At 35.4% G+C, this 17,975-nt stretch overlaps 1 protein-coding gene across 1 annotated transcript in view; it reads right to left on the bottom strand.

Moving 5' to 3' along the window:
• Nucleotides 1-17,975, bottom strand: part of LOC145694263 (uncharacterized) — a 462,080-nt gene that overhangs the window by 200,861 nt on the left and 243,244 nt on the right. The window contains exon 13 of the mRNA XM_081770360.1: nt 4,898-5,015. Coding sequence (XP_081626486.1) covers nt 4,898-5,015 — 118 coding nt within the window. The remainder of the gene's footprint in view (nt 1-4,897; nt 5,016-17,975) is intronic.

Raw genomic sequence — 17,975 nt, 5'->3', positions numbered from 1 at the left:
AATTAGGTTTTACTCAATAGTAAGTTAAAAACCAAAATTACGAACCACGAAAGTTAAGAACTAAGAAAGTTTAAACGTTGTTAAGGAAATACTCACTTCACAACCACTTGCTACAAAAAAATTGTTTTCTCTCGAAGATCCTACACATATCTCATGACATCATTATTGACACACAAAATTGCAATCTCGTGTTTCTCTCAAAATTCAGTTGACTCAAATAGCCCACTTATTTGCTTCACGAATAAGGAAGTGTCACTCGCAGACGTGACGGGCAAAGGCAACGAAATGACATTTAAAGTATGCAAACATTGCGTCTTACGTGCATTCAAACGCTTCAGTAAATATACACATTCACACAGATTTGGCGTCTTATTTGCTACATACATAACATTATATCAAACCAAGAAAATAGATGTTGCAAATTACCTTCCTAAGAAAATATTCACATTTCCAGCAACTACACCAATAAATCGGGAATAATAAAAACAACAAACTGAAACCTAAACAGAAGTTTATATCGCTGCTGCGCACAGTACATGTATAGTAAATGTTTTTCATATTTTGACTCAAGTACCTCCTTAACTCAAATTTCTAACCCTATTATGAACACATCTGAAAGTGTCAGATGTTCGTTTGTATTAAATAAAAATAACTCAAATTTGAAACATTATGAATCATTACGGATAAATATATCTTTAAAGTTCTTTGAGCTATAGTATTCAAATCGCATGAATAAATTCGGTCAATAGGTTATATCGAAATGAAATTTCTTATATTCCATATTTCGCAAAAATTCTGTAATACCTGAATAATTTTCCTGTGTTAAAGCATAATAGTAACCATAATATTTAAGCTGGGCTGTACTCAATTTCTATGAGAAAGAAAAGTAATGATTGCAAGTAACCGCGAAAACCAAAATGTGTCTATTACATTTTGAACAAATTTAGAATACATTCAGCAAAAGTGACGACGACAACACTAACCTTGCTGAGTTGTTTGTTTCATTACAGTTTAAATCAGTGGTTTAAACGTAGTCACTAACACCTCCAGGAAAGTTCTCGTTTCCAAAGGAGGTATTAGAAAAGATGGGTGATTGGGGGAATAGGCTCTTTGAAATTTCATGACTTGTTAGACTTTTTCTTATTATTGTACGAAAACAATCATAATTATTTAGAAAGAAACTTTTTTTTTTCTAATAATAATGCAGGTTCTTCAAGATTGATTTTGAAAATTGAATTATTTTTCTAGTTCTTAGATTGCTTTGTTCAACTGCCTTATTCAGTTTCAGCCTTTTCAAAAAATCGCGGAGCATAACGGAATGCAACGCAAAATACGAAAATATCAACTATAACAGTTAACCCACCCTATTATTGCAAACTAAAACGCAGATTGTGCGCTGCGTTGACGGAAACCGTTACAGAGTAAAGCCCCAAGTATTGCGTCAAGCCTTGTGAATGTGTGGATTCGGTTAAAATGACGAGGGCCCATCACGACAATCGTATTCACCCAAGGGGGCGCTAGGCTCGAAAAGATTGAGAATCGCTGCTATAAATCACGTTTTTTTTTTTTCTAGGTTTTTTTTTTCTACACAAATTAATCGCACTTTAGCATTATACAATTGAAAAGTTTTTCGCAAATAAACTTAGAGAATTATTTTTCGGTTTTTCCACAGCGGTATATAATGCAGATTAGTTATATTCATCGAGGTAATCAAACACGTCGTTGCAAAGCACAGGTCGCTTACATGTAAGATACTCACTCTGCATAGTATGTTGAATGAAAATATTTTAGGGTATGGTTCTCAACCTGTGGGATACGTACCATTGGTGAAACGCGAGCCACTGCTAGGTGGTACGCACGACTTTTGCAAAGTTATGCGAAAATATTCTCTTTCTTGAGGCAAAAGAAAGAAAGAAAAATAAAATAAAGTGTGGCTGTGTCAAAAGCCCAACCTAGGAACTTTTCTGTAGGGATGCGCACGAGACAAGATTTGCGGCTGTCTCGTCTCGAAAATGTGCTCTAAAAGTGATGTCTCGACTCGAAAAATGTATATTTCACTATTGGAAGAGCCGTGTCTCGACTCGAATTTTGCCAGGAAAATTCTGTCTCGACTCGTCTCGTGCGCATCCCTACTTTTCTGACACATTCTCTTTCATCTGGTAAAGCTGTAAAAAATTTATATTAGTATTTCTAGCACTTATCTTTTTAAACATGAATTGTCTTCTATCATGTACGTCAAAAACAAGTACAAGAGTAAATTGACTGTTAAACTCAATTTAACACTAAAGTCAACTGAAACCATAGGTTAAGAAGCTATAACTAAAGAAATAGAACCCTTACACTGAAGGAAAAATGTCAATTCTGTAGACAATATTTCCTTTTTTACATCCATTGCATTTACATTCATTCCTTTTTTACATATATATACAGGCCGATAGCCAGCACAAAAATGTAGGGGGGCCTGGTAGAAGTTAGGGGGGCCCGATCCAACCATGTTATAGTTTATCACCATATTATAGTTCATTTACAAGCCTTCCGTGAAAATTTTAGGGGGCAGCAAAAATTTAGGGGGTCGGGTCCCCTAGACCCTCCGTGGATATGGGCCCGCATATATTATATATATATATATATATATATATATATATATATATATATATATATATATATATATATATATATATATATATATATATATATATATATATAACTGAACAAGTGTGAAATTAGGACGAAGATTTGATTTTGAGTTTGTTTCTTTCAGCAGCGAGACTATATGAGACGGGACCTACTGATTAACGTGAAATCTGAACCACAGGAGCTCCTGCCGGAAATCGAACCCGAGTCTCCCATGCCAAAGGCGCGTACGCTAGCCAATTGGCCACGAGAGAGCTCAAATTAGGACAAAGATGATGATGATTATTATTATTATTATTAAACAATAATAATAATAATAATAACTGACTACCCTGGATTCAACGCAGTATTGCCTATAGTTCGCAGTGGATGCTGTCCTTCGACAAGACAAACCAGCCAGGATTGTTGTCCAATTCTCTCAGATCCTACTTCTGATATTATCATTTCATCTCCTCCTGGATCTGTCAGAAGGTCTTTTCCCTAAAGGATTCCCAACCAACCCACTATGCACAGTGTGTATTTTATATGGAAATGGTGTAGGCATTGCAAACGGCATCCTAGTCACATCGATTAATATAACTATTCGTACTATATTTTGACCAGTACATACAGAAATTCTACGCTATTGCTCTCGCCACTTAAGTCTCCCTATTTTTGTTTCGAATATTTTCCCGTTTGTCCGTTTCTGAAACCCTCCATCCAATGATCATCCCTATTTGTTAGCAGCCAACTTTCACATCTATTTAAGGGTCCCAACGAAAGCGACGGATTTAATACACTTAACAGAATGACTTTCTGAAGAAAAGTGATAAATATTTTCACGTCATTATAACGCACAAATATTCCGATTTCAAGAATACAGAGTTTGATTTACACAACGTATATTGTAATTGAGTTGGTAATACTGTTCTTTAAAATAACTTTTTGAAGTAGATTTTGGGCTGGTAGAGTGATGGGATCGTACTTTTCTGAAGACTAGGATGAGAAATCCGTGATAGTTAGTGGAGAACGGTACAGCAATATAGCTACCTGTGTTTTCGAGGCTCCATTTGAATGGAATTGATATGGAACGCAAGTGGTTTCAACAAGATGACGTTACTTTCTACAAGATGCCGATTATCAAGCTGCATGAGAAATTCCCTTAATCAATACTCTTTTGAAATGATGATCAAAACTGCCCAGCTAGTTCATATCACTCCCTTGCTACTATTTCCTGTTCAGACTTGTGAAATCTCAAACATCTACTTTACCTGTGCTTTCAACCTAAAATAAACCATTTTCAATATTTTCTGTAGTGGAGTGTTTCTATGTATCTTTTTGCCAAAATGCATTGCATTTTGAACATTTTGAACGCACTGTATTTACCCTGGTGTTACTATTTTTGTAAAACTGTAACATGAATTCGATCATCATTTGTAGTGTATTTCCTACAAGCGCTCAAGAGGGGAAAAGGGTCCGAATACATGACAGAAACATCCACATGAATGAATTAATTTAGACTTAACTATCAAATATCGTGTAATAGAGAATACGAGTAGGAGGGCTTAGTAGTGCCAATCTGTTCTGCACTTGTCTACGATAGACAAGTAAAAGCAGTAAGCCGTACTGCCTAGTTTATTTTTGGATAAATTATTTTAATACATAAGGTTTCCTCCTTTCATCCTCTTTAGTTTATTGATCTCATGAAACATACTACAGTGGTAAAAGATGTTCTGAAAGGGTTTTTAAGAAGTAAATAGAGAGTTGTCATACAGAGGTGAATTTCTCATTAACAACACATAGGAATAACGTTGCTTTAATGCGGTCAAAGTTCCAAGATAGACAGGTGGCCAACCTCTTATGGAAAGTGCAGGTTTTACAAAAATTAGACCAATTTAGGCATGTAGTCAAGTTAAAAGTTTTCATTCAATACTTTTCATGAATGTTGAAACTGCTGGAAATTCAAATCGAACATAATTACGTGTTTAATTATATTACTTATATGTTTTCCGAAATTTTATTTTGTCGGTAAACGATTATAGTTAATCAAGAAATAACACAGAACTTCTGTTCTCTATAAATAAATCTACTAGAAATTTACATATAAAAGTAGCTAAATTATGTAAATATGATCGTTGAATTTAATGTGTCACTCTAGGAGCAAATTAAGCATGATTGTTGTAGATGCATAAAAAAAAGAATAAAGAAATATGATCGTTTATAAATAAGTTGTTAAAACATGAACATACTTCAATATATCATGCAGAAAGAAAAAGCACAATACCTGAACTTTATTTGGATTTGTATTATGAAGGCCCCACTCTGACAATCCTCCGTGTTTCTTGAGTATTTGAACAATATCCTGATGATCCGCTATCAAGGCACAATCAAGTGGTGTCAGTCTACAATAAAATAAACGCAATAATATATATAGTTTGTATCAATTAATTACATCAAAGAGCATTTTTCTAAACTAAAAATTATTAACAATTTACATCTGTTATAAAGAATCATCGTAAACATGAAGTACTGGTAGATCACTTGTTGCAAAATTAAGAAAACTCTCGTGCACTATGTTAATCCCTCGTAATATAGGACTCATCATCTATTTATTAAAGAAGTGTAGTTTACTAAATATCCTTTATATATTTACCCTGTGTATCTGTCTGTCCGTTCGTTCGTCTGAATGACAAATGAAAGTGTGTCCGTTTGTTTGAGTGTTTTCGTCGGGAGACAAAAAAATTCAATCACCGTCAATTTTGGCGATGACGTAAAGGGCCGAAAGTAAGGAATCGAGGTCGTTGACGGAGGTGATATTCTAACCAAAAGTGGTATTAAATCCATCATTTCCGGTTTAAACTTCGATCACTAAAGAGCAAAATCGATTATAACGAGAAGCTATTTTCTGCAATCGATTAAGCGTTCCAAGAATGCATTTCATCTTCATCCTTAACTATATATTAAAATCCAGAAGTGTTAGAAATTACTACCACTTCCAGTTTTAATATTAACTGAAAAAATATCACTCCATACAAATCAAACTTCTTAACGTGATGTACATATGACACTGTTACTTGTTGTTACTACTGTCCAACTTCACTCTTCTTGTTTCCATTCCTAGTTTTCATTTTAGCATACCACCAGTCACGTTCCTCAGAGTAAAATTTCCTCACACCAAGATTTAACCAGCTCTCTCTTTCTCTTTTTTGAACTAATTTCCAACACTATTTTCTCATCTTCTATTCTTAACAGTCTCTCATTTGCTTTCCGTTCTACCAGCTAATTTTCTCAATTTCTTTCCAAGGAGACGTATGGTGGAAGTGTTGCTCTAGAGACATTTTCAAGTTCATATTTTGTAGATCCTACATCTAATAATTTAAACAAGATGCTGTTATCTTCTACCTAGATTACAGTGTTCTAAAATTATTATAATTTGATACATTTCACACATACATACGTACCTACGTATTTATACACAGTGTTGCTAGTTTTAACTTGTGGTTGTTTTTGATGCTCTTTTTCTCATTCCTAGTTTCTTTGCATGACAATTTTTTTAAAGATTCGTTTTCTCTCTTTCTTTTTCCTTCTTTTTGCTTCTTTCACAAATGTATTTTTTACCATTCTTCTCGCCGTTTCTTTCTTTCTCTTTCACAAATGTATTTTTCTCATTTAAGGCTTTTTTTCTTTTTTATTAATTTATTTTTCGTCGGAGATGAAATTTACTTCAAATATATTTTACTGAATTTTTATAAAATCGGACGCCATCACAATACTAGTTTCATTTAAAGGGTCTTCACTACAGCGAAACTAAGCTACCGCTAATTTTAGAGTTTTTCTGTAATATCATCAAAACAAATAAAAATATTAGAAAAGCAAAAACGTAGTGAACTAGACAATACGATTTTGCATGTGACACCTTTACCACAATTCACTTATCTGCTTTTGGTATGCCGCTATTTACAGAATCCGCAAAAAAATGCTAAATCTGTCTACAGTTGCAAATCGAAAGCAGATAGATAAGTTGTGATAACGTTATCACATGCAAAATCGCATTATCTAGTTCACTACGTTTCTGCTTTTCGAATATTTTATTTGTTTTGAAGATATTAAAGAAAAACTTTAAAAGTAGCGGTAATTTAATTTAGCTGTGGTGAAGACCCTTAATTTAATCCGATGTACACCATCATCACGCATTCACTCACTATACTAACACACACACACACACATACGTAACTCGCAACCACACTCACTGCTCCGGAATTCCAGGAGCATGAAGGCAGAGATCCTGTATCCTAATATAGAGACCACTTCACTTTTCACATTTTCACTTTTACACATTTTGTTTCACTTTTGTCCTTGAGCTTTCCTTGTAATGTTGCTTGCTTTTTTCTGTTTTAGAACCTTTAGGGAAGGCTTGAGGGGTGGTGTGGGAGGAACTATTTTCAATTAATTCTTCTTTCATCTATGTATTTATCTATCATTATGAGCGATACTGTTGAAGTTAAGATATTTAAATTTTCATATGTCTTTTAATTATTTAATATTTTATTTATCGGAATATTGTTTAGCTGTTTTCTAAGGTATCAATTGTTGGGTTGCTAATATGACTACAACGAAAACTTTGTGCTTCGAGGTTCCGTTTTCTCGCAGTAAAACAGGGATATTTTACTCAGACGTTGTAAATTTTGTTCGTATGAATCGTGCCCCGATATAATGTATTAAACCTCCTTGTGTATTAAAGTACTTTAGTTGTAATCTTAAAGCATCTTTGATATTGACCATATTTAAGATGTTCAATTATTTCTGCTGGTCAATTCTGATTACCTTCTTTTTTCATCAGATATCTTGCTGCTTTTTCTTTATATCTAGGGTGGCTGGAATGATTCCTGTTATTACAGAGTGTGCAAAAGTTGATATTGTTCTGTATACTCCCGTTAATCTTAGAATTATGGCACACTGGGATGTATCCATCATTTCCTGCTGTTTTTTATAATTCATTCCGTGAGCTCACACATAGGCACCATACCCTAATATCGAGGTAAGAATTGCATTGTTGTATATTATTACTTTTCTGGAAATATGGAATCTATTTTGAGCAATGTTTATAATTTCATTGGCAATATTCATAATATACATTTCGTTTAGTCTACAAATAACTAAAGTTCGTTTTTCCCTCACACCAACCTTTTAGGGCTTCCATTACTTTGTTTGATTTTAGTTCTAAATGTTGTCCACTATTTGCTCGGATTTATTATTGCATCATCATGCGCATAGGCAACCACGCCAGTAGTTCCTTTCATATTATTTATCAGTTTCAGTTAGGGATCAATAGCAATGTTCTAAAAGATGGGCCAACACATGAGTCCCTGTGGACATCCCTTGGTTATATCTTTAGTAAAATTTCTATGTGGATATATTATTTTTATAGTCTTATCAGTGCTGTACTTTCTTATAGTCTTCAATAGGAATCTTGGGAAAATTTAATTTGTTATATTATCAATTAGCGCTGGCCACCACATGTTATTGGAAGCTGAAGCTGTCAGTGAATATTGATATTAGTCTAGGCATCAACTTGACAAAAGTGCTCTCCTTTTTGAGTTTAAGGGCAAATCATGTAACAATTTGGGATCCGATATTTTTTTTATATATACCCATCACTGATCACAAAAATGCCAGATGACAGAAAAAACACCTCACGGGAGGGGTGGGGAGTGGGAGAAAGCCGAAATTTTAGCAGTTTCTATTATTCAATATATCTACGTAACCATTGGAGGTAGAGCATCCAAACTTTTTTTTTTTCATTTTGTTTGTCTAATTGTCTTCTACAATTTAATTCTAATGCATCTTTGAGTTAAATTTAATGGTTTTCTTGTCATTTTCATTTTTACTCAGTATTGCTTGCGCATGACGTCAGATTTTTAGTCACAGATTCTTTACAATATCGAATTCGAAAAATGTTTCTTCTAAAAGTTCTTCGTCATTTTATGCCCTTTCAAAAAATGTATACTTATATTAGTGTAGGACTAATAGTGCCTGAGTTATAAGCGGCTTTATTCTGTCGTGTGTCAAACTGATCACGGCGCTGCCCAAGAGTTACCTTCCCACAAACAGTAGATATTAGCAGCTGATGATGATTAATATATATGTAATACTGTGTGCCTGCAAGTATATAATGCTAATGATTAAGTCTGTCTATAATCTAATTTAAAATATCCATTTTTAATATCAATTGAGGGTCTGTTTGCAAAAATAACCCTTGTCAAAACAAAATTTCTCTGAAGATTGAAATGAGAGCTTTCTCTAGTACACACTATGAGATGCTTTACTTTCTGTTTCTTTATACATGTCTCTGATACATTCTAAAACATGCACAAACATGCAGCTTTCTGTTCATTTTTCTGAAAACAAAATGTTGTTTCAACAAGGGTTGTTTTTTGCTACAAGTCCTTCGATTTATGTACTACAATGGTACTGAACGTAATAGAGCAGGAACTAGATTTCAAAATTGCCTTCAGGAGATAATCATGAACAATTTGCCGTTCACTTTTCTTATCATTTTTCCCTCTTAATATTTACTGTAACGGTAAGAAAAAAAAAGCATAAAATAAGATGTGCTTAACATATTTTATAAACGATCAGTTTTTAAACTGTTAAATCTTATTTACAGAAGAAATACTTGCCTATTATTAAGTTTGTGTACAGTTGCTATAATAAAATAAATCTATAATAAGAAACATAATAGAAGGAAACCATATGTTTAAGAAATCTCTAAACAAGAGAACAAATTATTTGATTCCTAGAATTAGTTCTCAATAATGTTATGCCACTCTTATGTCCTAAAAAGATCAAAAAATTTGTGATGTCTTTAATGCGTCATTCAGTCTTCTTCTTCACTCTTTTCATTACCTGATATTGAATTTTTATGTTAGCTTGGACAACTACACATTGGAGTACACAAGGAACCGCGATTCATACATTTGCATTTCAAACTTACACACTCAAGATTCTGACAACTAACTCTAAACAAGCCTTGGGAATATCTTCGAAACTGGTCTTAGAATTTGGTCCTCCAAGTACCATCCGGAGTCTTTTGATCTTGGTATTAAATAGATCAATCTCAAATCACTTATCAGCATTTCCCAAATTGCTGTTTGGTAATGGGATCTCTTTACATGTTGTTTCAGACATCAATAGTTGGAGGTACACTCTCCAGGCTGCATTTTCCTAAAAGTAGGAGCCTAGCTCCAACACAGATCTTCACTTTAACCTTGAGGAGCTTTGTGAAAAGCAGTTCTGCAGATTCAATAGCGTTTGCTGATAAAGGAATCTGTCCTAGGGAAAATAAAAGGTCACAGTTCTCTGAGTAAGTAGACCGTAAGTAGATAATGCATTGCAAGAATTCAGAACTCTTTGTTGTTGTTTCCAGTAGTTTTAAAGATAAGAAGACTGTTCAGTCAAACTTCTAGGTTGATGTTCAAAATCTTGAAGGGAAGCATGAAGCAGCAGATTCTAGAATGATATTTCATGCTATAAATCACAATTCAGAAAGAATTGTTGTGATGAGTAGAGACACCGATGTACTCCTGCTGTGATACACCATTATGACAGAGTTTCTTATAAAGAATTATACATGATGGCGGGAATTCAAAGACAAGAAGGTGTATTCCAGTTCACCACCTTTGCCATCAGTTATCTTAGAATGAGAAGAGAGGTAATGGCTTTCACGCTCCATTTGGATGCGGTATAACGTCATATCCAGTTGGAACATCAAAGATCAAGAACTGTCTATTTACTCATTTAGGACAAGTGTGACCTTTTATTTTCCTTAGGACAGATTCCTTTATCAGCAAGCGCTATTAAATCTGCAGAACTATTTTTCACAAAGCTCCTCAAGGTTAATGCGAAGATCTGTGATGAAGCTAGGCTCCTATTTTTAGGAAAATATAGCCATGAGAAATTACCTCCAACTAGTGATGCTCTGAAACAACATATAAAGAGATCCCATTACCAAACAACAATTTGGGAAACGCTGATAAGTTCAGATTGATCTGCCAAGGCCAGAAGACTCCAGATGGTACTTGGAGGAACAAATTCTGAAGTCAGTTCTGAAAACACTCGAAGATATTACTAAGGTTTGTTTAGAGATTACCAAGTGTAGTTGTCAGAAACTTGAGTGTGTAAGTTTGAAATGCAAATGTAAAAACTGCGGTTTTCTGTGCACTCCAATGTATAGTTGTCCGAGCAAGTATAAAAATTCAATATCAGTTAATGAACAGAGTGATGAAGAATACTGAATGACGCATTAAAGACATCACAAATTTCTTTATCTTTTTCGAGATATAAAGGTAACCAAAAAAGGTCTGTAGTTTATGTGGAGGTCTGTGTTCAATTGGCCCTCATACCGTGAGTTTAATGCGAATAGAGATAAGGCGAAGGTCAGTTGTTTGTGTGGGTATATCCAACATACTACCTGGTTGTTTCAGTTCAGTTACACCTTGAACTTTTGTTAGGACAGAGTGAACATGAGACCTCCACAGAGAGTCATAAGGACATGTATGCTGTACGAGTTCAAACTGAGATCAAACACCTCTGAGTGGGGCGGAAGATATGCAAGGCCTTTGGTGAGGGTGTCGTGACTACGCGGACAGTGCAGCGGTAGTTTAACGAGTTTAAGGACGGTGACGAAACACTCGAAGACGCATTACTTGCCGGAAGACCAACGCATGTACAAAATTATTTTCAGGCATCAATTGAGGCGAACAGTGGCCAGACATGTGACAAACTAGGACTACAAGTCAATGAGAGTGGAAAAAACATTCGGCAGGACCTCCATCAACTTGGGAAGCACTACAAGTTGGATCGATGGGTCCCACATGATTTGACTCCGGGCCAGAAGGCAACACGAGCACACACCTGTTTCTTTGCTATCTCGTCTGAAGAGGAGACATTTCTGCATAGGTGGTTGTTATGTGATGAGAAGTGGGACCTGTTCGAAGCTCCACGGCGCCGTCTTCATTGGTTAGCATTCCATTAACAGTCGAAACCAGTACTGCGCCAGAAGGCCCTCCTGTGTTTGGTGGACTATTCGCGGCATTGTGCATCGAGAACTGCTACTAGCTGTTCAGAGCATCCCCCTCCCCTCTCGTATGGTGTTTTTCTGGCATCCGGCATTTTTGTGATCAGTGATGGGTATATATTCAAAAACTAAGATTCCAAATTGTTACACGATTTGCAGTTAGAACTCAATTTTTAAGCCCCGATGCCTAGACTATATTGTATATTTATGTTGTTCTGTGTCATCATCGTTCAGTTAAAGAATTTCATTTATTGCATCTTCCGTTGGAGCCGCGGTGGCTTACCGGTAGAGCGTTCACCTCTGGTGTGTGGGGTCCCTGGTTCGATCCCAGTTCGTGCCGTGTAGACCTTGTGGTGAACAAACACCGTGTGCGTGGGTTTCTTTGGAGTACTATCGTTTCCTCCCACTTTCTTCATTCCACCATTTCATTCATTTCTCATTATCACCGTCTCCTTTAGCCTAGCCTGCATAAACGTGAGAAGTAAAACTACAAGATTTCATTTACTTTTTCATCTTCCGTCGACTTGTTTTCTTTTTTTAAAAAAAAAAGAAAAGAAAATCCAAATTGAATTGTATTTTGTTCTATCTCGGGTCGAAATTTATTAATTCTAATGGACTGTATCAAAAGAGGAAAATCGTACTTGAAGACGAAGTGCTTGGCGGAAGACCATGGAGCATGAAAGCTTCTCAGTTGTGGCAAGTGACCTGCCAATAATGGCAGAACACCTATGATAATGATGATGATGATTTACTATTATTCTTTCGAAAATCTCTCTTGTGATTAATAGGCAAATTGGCCTATATGATTTTATTTAAATTTTATCCTCATCCTTTCCTTTTACCTTTTATTAACAGAATTACGTTTGATTTTTCCATGTTATTAGGAAAATTTGTTTTGTCTTGCATAGATTTAAAAGTCTTGTATTGTACGGAGTCCAAAACACTCTCTTTTGCTTATGTAATTATTTTTAATGTGATCTGGACCGGCTGCTTTATTCTATCTTTGAGATTTGATGATCACTTTTCTCTTCGTTCGTTATTTTATCTCAATTTTCCTCGTTGAAGTTTTGAATGCTGTCAATATTGTTAAAATTTTACCATAAATCTTTGTGATATTGTTTCATCCTTCACATCATCATTTGGCAGTAAAAAATGTAGCGTAATCTCAGCTGTTTGCCCCTAATCTTTCATCATCATTCCGTAACGCTTTGTAACGGTTGAACATTGCACTTGGCAAATCTTTTGTGTAATGATTTTTATAAGGGAGTTCTCAGGTGTTGGCGTGCCAATTTTCTTTTCAAATTTATCCCATGAGTTCTGTTTTGCTTTAATTAGTGTATCATGATATTGTTTTCTTATTATTTCTGTATTTTTCTAGTTTTTTAATCTATTTGATTTGGAGTGGGTTTGATAGATTCTCGCTTCTCTCATTATTCTTCGTAGTCTTTAAAGTTGTTGGTTCCACAATGATGTTTTGAAAGGAATATTTTTGTTTATTTTCACTGTAAATTTTGAGAAGGCCTCCTTTGTTTATTTTTCAATTTCTCAATAATTTTGTTAGGATCATCTATTATCTTATTGATGTTTGGTAGATGTAGGCTGTATATTAATATACTATATGCATTATAGTTTATACTATCATATATTACCCGCTTCGCTGGGCTGAAATAAATAATTTAAATGCACATCTTTGTATCGCATGTATTTTATTGCCATTTTTCTTACCTTTTAATTTTTATATCTTATGATACGAACCATGTAGCTTGTTACCAAGTTCCGAAGATCATATAATACGATGTTGCAGATTGATAATAACTTACATTTTATGCTGAAGTATGTCGTCTCCCTTCTCTCATCCCCCAAGTCGTATGGCTGAATGCTGCATCGTAAGTATCAATGTTAGTGACCCCGAAAGTTATGGATTCAACAATAATATTGCTCATTTTCAATCATTTTAATGTATGTCACCTTTACTCATCGCCCAAGTGTCGAGGCTGAAAATCGATTTAAACAGCATCAGAAGTGTCACTGTTCATCTCGGCGACCACAAGAATTATAGATTCAAGACTAATATCGGTCTTTTCGACCATTATATATATATATATATATATATATATATATATATATATATATATATATATATATATAATGTTTCCCCCTCCGCCATGTTGCGGGCCATGCCATCGGAAGTGTCATTGTTCATCTTAGCGACCCCAAAAAATGTGTATTCAGGACCAATATCGGTCATTTTCGATTACTTTTAAATATATCTCCCTCCTCCTCCCCCAAGTTCCGGGTTTGAATTTGGATTTAAACGGGATCGAAAGTATCACTCTTCATCTAAGGGACCCAGAAAACTATAAATTCGACATTGATACTGGCCATTTTCGATCATTATATATATATATATATATATATATATATATATATATATATATATATATATATATATATATATATATATATATATATATATACATATCCCCCACTCCCAAGTGGCGGGGCTGATTTTGGATTTAAACCGGATCGGAAATGTCGCTGATAATCTGAATGATCCCGAAAACTATGGATTAGACACTAATATTGGTCATTTTTAACCATTATTATATATAGATTCCTCTCTTGCGTGCTGCGGCACACGGCATCAGAATTGTCACTGTTAATCTCAGCTATTCCTAAAAGTATGGATTCGACACCAATATTAGTCATTTTCGAACATTTTAAAATGTTTATCCCCTCCCCAACTATCAGGGCTGAACTTGGATTGAAACAGCATCAGATGTGTCACTGGTTCTCTCATCGACCTCGGAAACTATGGATTCAACACTAATATCGGCCATTTTTGATCATTTTTAAATTTCTCTCCCCCTCCCCTACATTGCATCGTCAAAGTGAATAGCCTAAAGTAATCCCTGTCCCTAAACTCATGTATGTTGAACAATTTGATTGAAATCGGTCGGGTGATTCAAGATGATGAAGTCACAAAGGCAGTCATTTTTATTATTATTATTTTTTTTACATATCTCTCCCCCCCCCCCTACGTTGACTCGTCAAAGTGAAACGATAAAAAAACACCCGAGGCCCGACCCTGATATATGTTGAAAATTTGATCGAGATTGGTTGAGTGGTTCAAAAGTTATTAGGTTTTATTAGTTTTTATCTATACGTCCCCCTCCCCTAGGATCTACCGTTAAAGTGAAATTACAAAAATGTTTCCAGATCCGAACCTCACGTATCTTGAAAATTTGATTGAGATTGGTCGGATAGTTCAAGAGTTAGTAAGTTACAAAAATAATCACGTTCAGTCTTATATAAATATGATTTTTTATATATTATCATCTCCCTACGTTGCTCCGTCAAATTTAAATCATAAAAACGATTCCAGGCCTGACGTCATCTATGTTGAAAATTTGATCAAGATCGGTCGAGTGGTTCAGAAGTTTTATTTATTTTTATACCCGCTCCCCTCAGTTCTACCATCAAAGTGAATAGCCTAAAACCAGGCCAGCTTCGAACCTCATCCATGTTACAAATTTGATTGAGATCGGTCAGCCGGTTGAGGAGATTTAGAGTGACAAACATAGTGATTTTCAATTTTATATGTATAAATTATCTTTTGTGTATTTATTTATATTCAAAATTATGCCTGAATTGTGTATTTTGAATATAATCACGTGTGGCCGCTTATAGATTTGAGGACCTATAATTTGAATTCTGTGGGTCTGAGATCCTTCGTTTTTTTTTTTTTTTTTTTTTTTTTTTAATCGTTTGGCCAATGGAGATTGCGTAGCGATGATATAACCTTTGCTAAAATTCAGGATAGGGACCAATTTGGGGGAGGGCCAAATCCAAATTTTATTCCATCACTGTTGTAACTAGTTGTTTTATCCTAATTTTCACATGAGAGGAAGCCGAATCTAATATATGTTCCTTTGTTAGATTTAAGCTTATGTGTATTTTGGACTTTTGAATTTTACGTGTCACTTAGGGAGTTCTTACACCGTGCTTTTATAAATATTATTGATTTATACTTCCTAGAGTTTTCTGTGGAATAAACGCCAATTCAACGAGTGAGTGTGTTGGTATACTAGATTCCCCTTGTGGAAGAACACGTATCTGTCACCTTCATTCAGTAAACACCACCGGATGTTCTAGTATTTTCTGTCGTGGAAGCTTCTTAATGTTAATTTTATGAAATTACGAGACAAGGACAAGAAAAGCTTATTTCTCGCCTCGTGGGCAATACTACGTAGCGGTACAGCGCTCACCCTCTGATGCGAGTGGTCCCTAGTTCAGTCCCAGGAAATATGAGTTTTTGGTGAACAACATCGGGTCCATGAGTTTTCTCCGAGTTTCCCAGTTTCCTCTCGCATTTTCATTCCGCTATTTTTAAATATTTTTACTTTCATTTATCTCATCTGCCTAATGTAGCTTAAAGGATATAATGTTGAGAGGTTAAATACTTCATTTCATTTATTCTCCATACCCACATTTTGAAAGTCTAATCATGTTTGTCGCTTTATCGTAATGACCCAGTTCATCTGAAGTACACATGCAGTAATCTGTATACCTATACATAAAATGTCTTTCTGCTGCTTACATCTGTTAGTGCCTTACGAAATATTTTCTAACTCTCTACTCAGCAAAACTCTCTGGAGGTTATATGGTTAGCGTACGTGCCTTTGGCCGAGTTTTATCTCCAATGCGAACTCCTGTGATTCGGACTCTACGTTAAGCTATAAGTCCACATTTCGTATAGCCACGTGCTGAACTAGACGCTAAACTCCAAATCAACCAATATCTACTCAGCAATCCACAAAAGGTTTGAAGCCATCCTATGTAATATTATGCTGAAGATCATTGTGTCCATAGTTTTCACGTACTTATCTATCAGGTTCTACTACCTTACCTTCATACCTTTATGCAACATTTCAAACCAGTCAAATAGCTTTAATGTTGTATACTACTGCTCGAGAAGACTATTTTGTGGAAGATATTGCACGGTGAGTATTGTGTTATACACACACCTCGGCTCGGATCTTGAATACTTTTCAACAGTACTATGTGTGCCTCGTAGTTCGAGTTAGATTTCAGTTGATGCATTTAATAATTATTTTTGGTAGCCTTCTTTATTCTATGCCAGTGATTATCAAACTTTTTTTCAAGTGAGATCACGGCATTTTGTCAAACTGTTCTAAGTACCAACCTATTAGTGTCCCTTTTTAAATCGAATTTATTATTATCGACGACCAAATACGAGGTATGATCAGAAAGTAAGGTTACAAAGCCTGCAGTGAAACGTGTATATATTATTTCATACAACCAATACAGCCAGTACGTAGTTCATACATTTCGTTATTTTTCGACATAGTTTCCATATCGGTTGAGGCACTTGTCGCATCGTGGGATGAGTTTGAAGATTCCCTCCTGGTAAAAAATCCTGTTATTGTGTGATCAGCCACGGCGTCACGAAGTGCTTTATCTCCTCGTCTGAAGCGAAACGACGGCCTCCTATGTGCTCCTTCAAGTGCGGGAACAGGTGAAAGTCAATTGGATCGAGGTCTGGGCTGTAAGGAGGGTGGTTAATGATGTCCCAGCGAAACTGCTTCAACAACGTTGTGGTCTTCTGGGCTGTATGTGGGCGCACGTTGTTGTGAAGGAATATGACGCCCTCCGTGAAAAGTTCTGAAGCAAACCTCTACCAGCTGCCGGTAAATTTCCGCCACGGTTACATGTTTCGCCCACTGATATAGAATAACTGAGCGGATTTCTTCGCGAGACCAGTTTTCCAAACGAGTCGCCACTTATGTTTACCTACAACTAACGCCGTAGGTGGTGGGTGGCTGAACTCTGCACAGTTGCCAACTCCATGTAGTAAAATTACCGCATACTCCTCGTTCCTCTATAATGGGAAAAAACTCCAGAAATATAGGCCTTGTAACCTTAGTTTCTGGTTCTCCCTCGCATGTCAAGGTTTGACCATGTGATGATAAATATATTTTTAAAATAGCATGAATTAAAATTTTCTTAATTTCATGTTGGTATTAGTAGAAGAAAACACGTATTTACAAAGATAACTGAAGGCAACCGTGAATATTTGACAATAATACATCTATACAGCTCGGTAAGTTGTTAGAATATGTGTGATGTTCACCTTATTAAATTGTATATGCTAGTTATTTGTATAAGCTATACCTGTTTGTCTCAAGTACAGTCTGTGATACACAAATCCCTTGAATTTTATTTTATCTGCCTAATTTGGACTAATATTTAGTCTAACTGGCAA

This window comes from Thermobia domestica, chromosome 1 (genome assembly GCF_964235325.1).
Source record: "Thermobia domestica chromosome 1, izTheDome1.hap1.1, whole genome shotgun sequence".
NCBI classification, from domain to species: domain Eukaryota; kingdom Metazoa; phylum Arthropoda; class Insecta; order Zygentoma; family Lepismatidae; genus Thermobia; species Thermobia domestica.
This window is presented reverse-complemented; position numbering and strand designations above follow the sequence as displayed.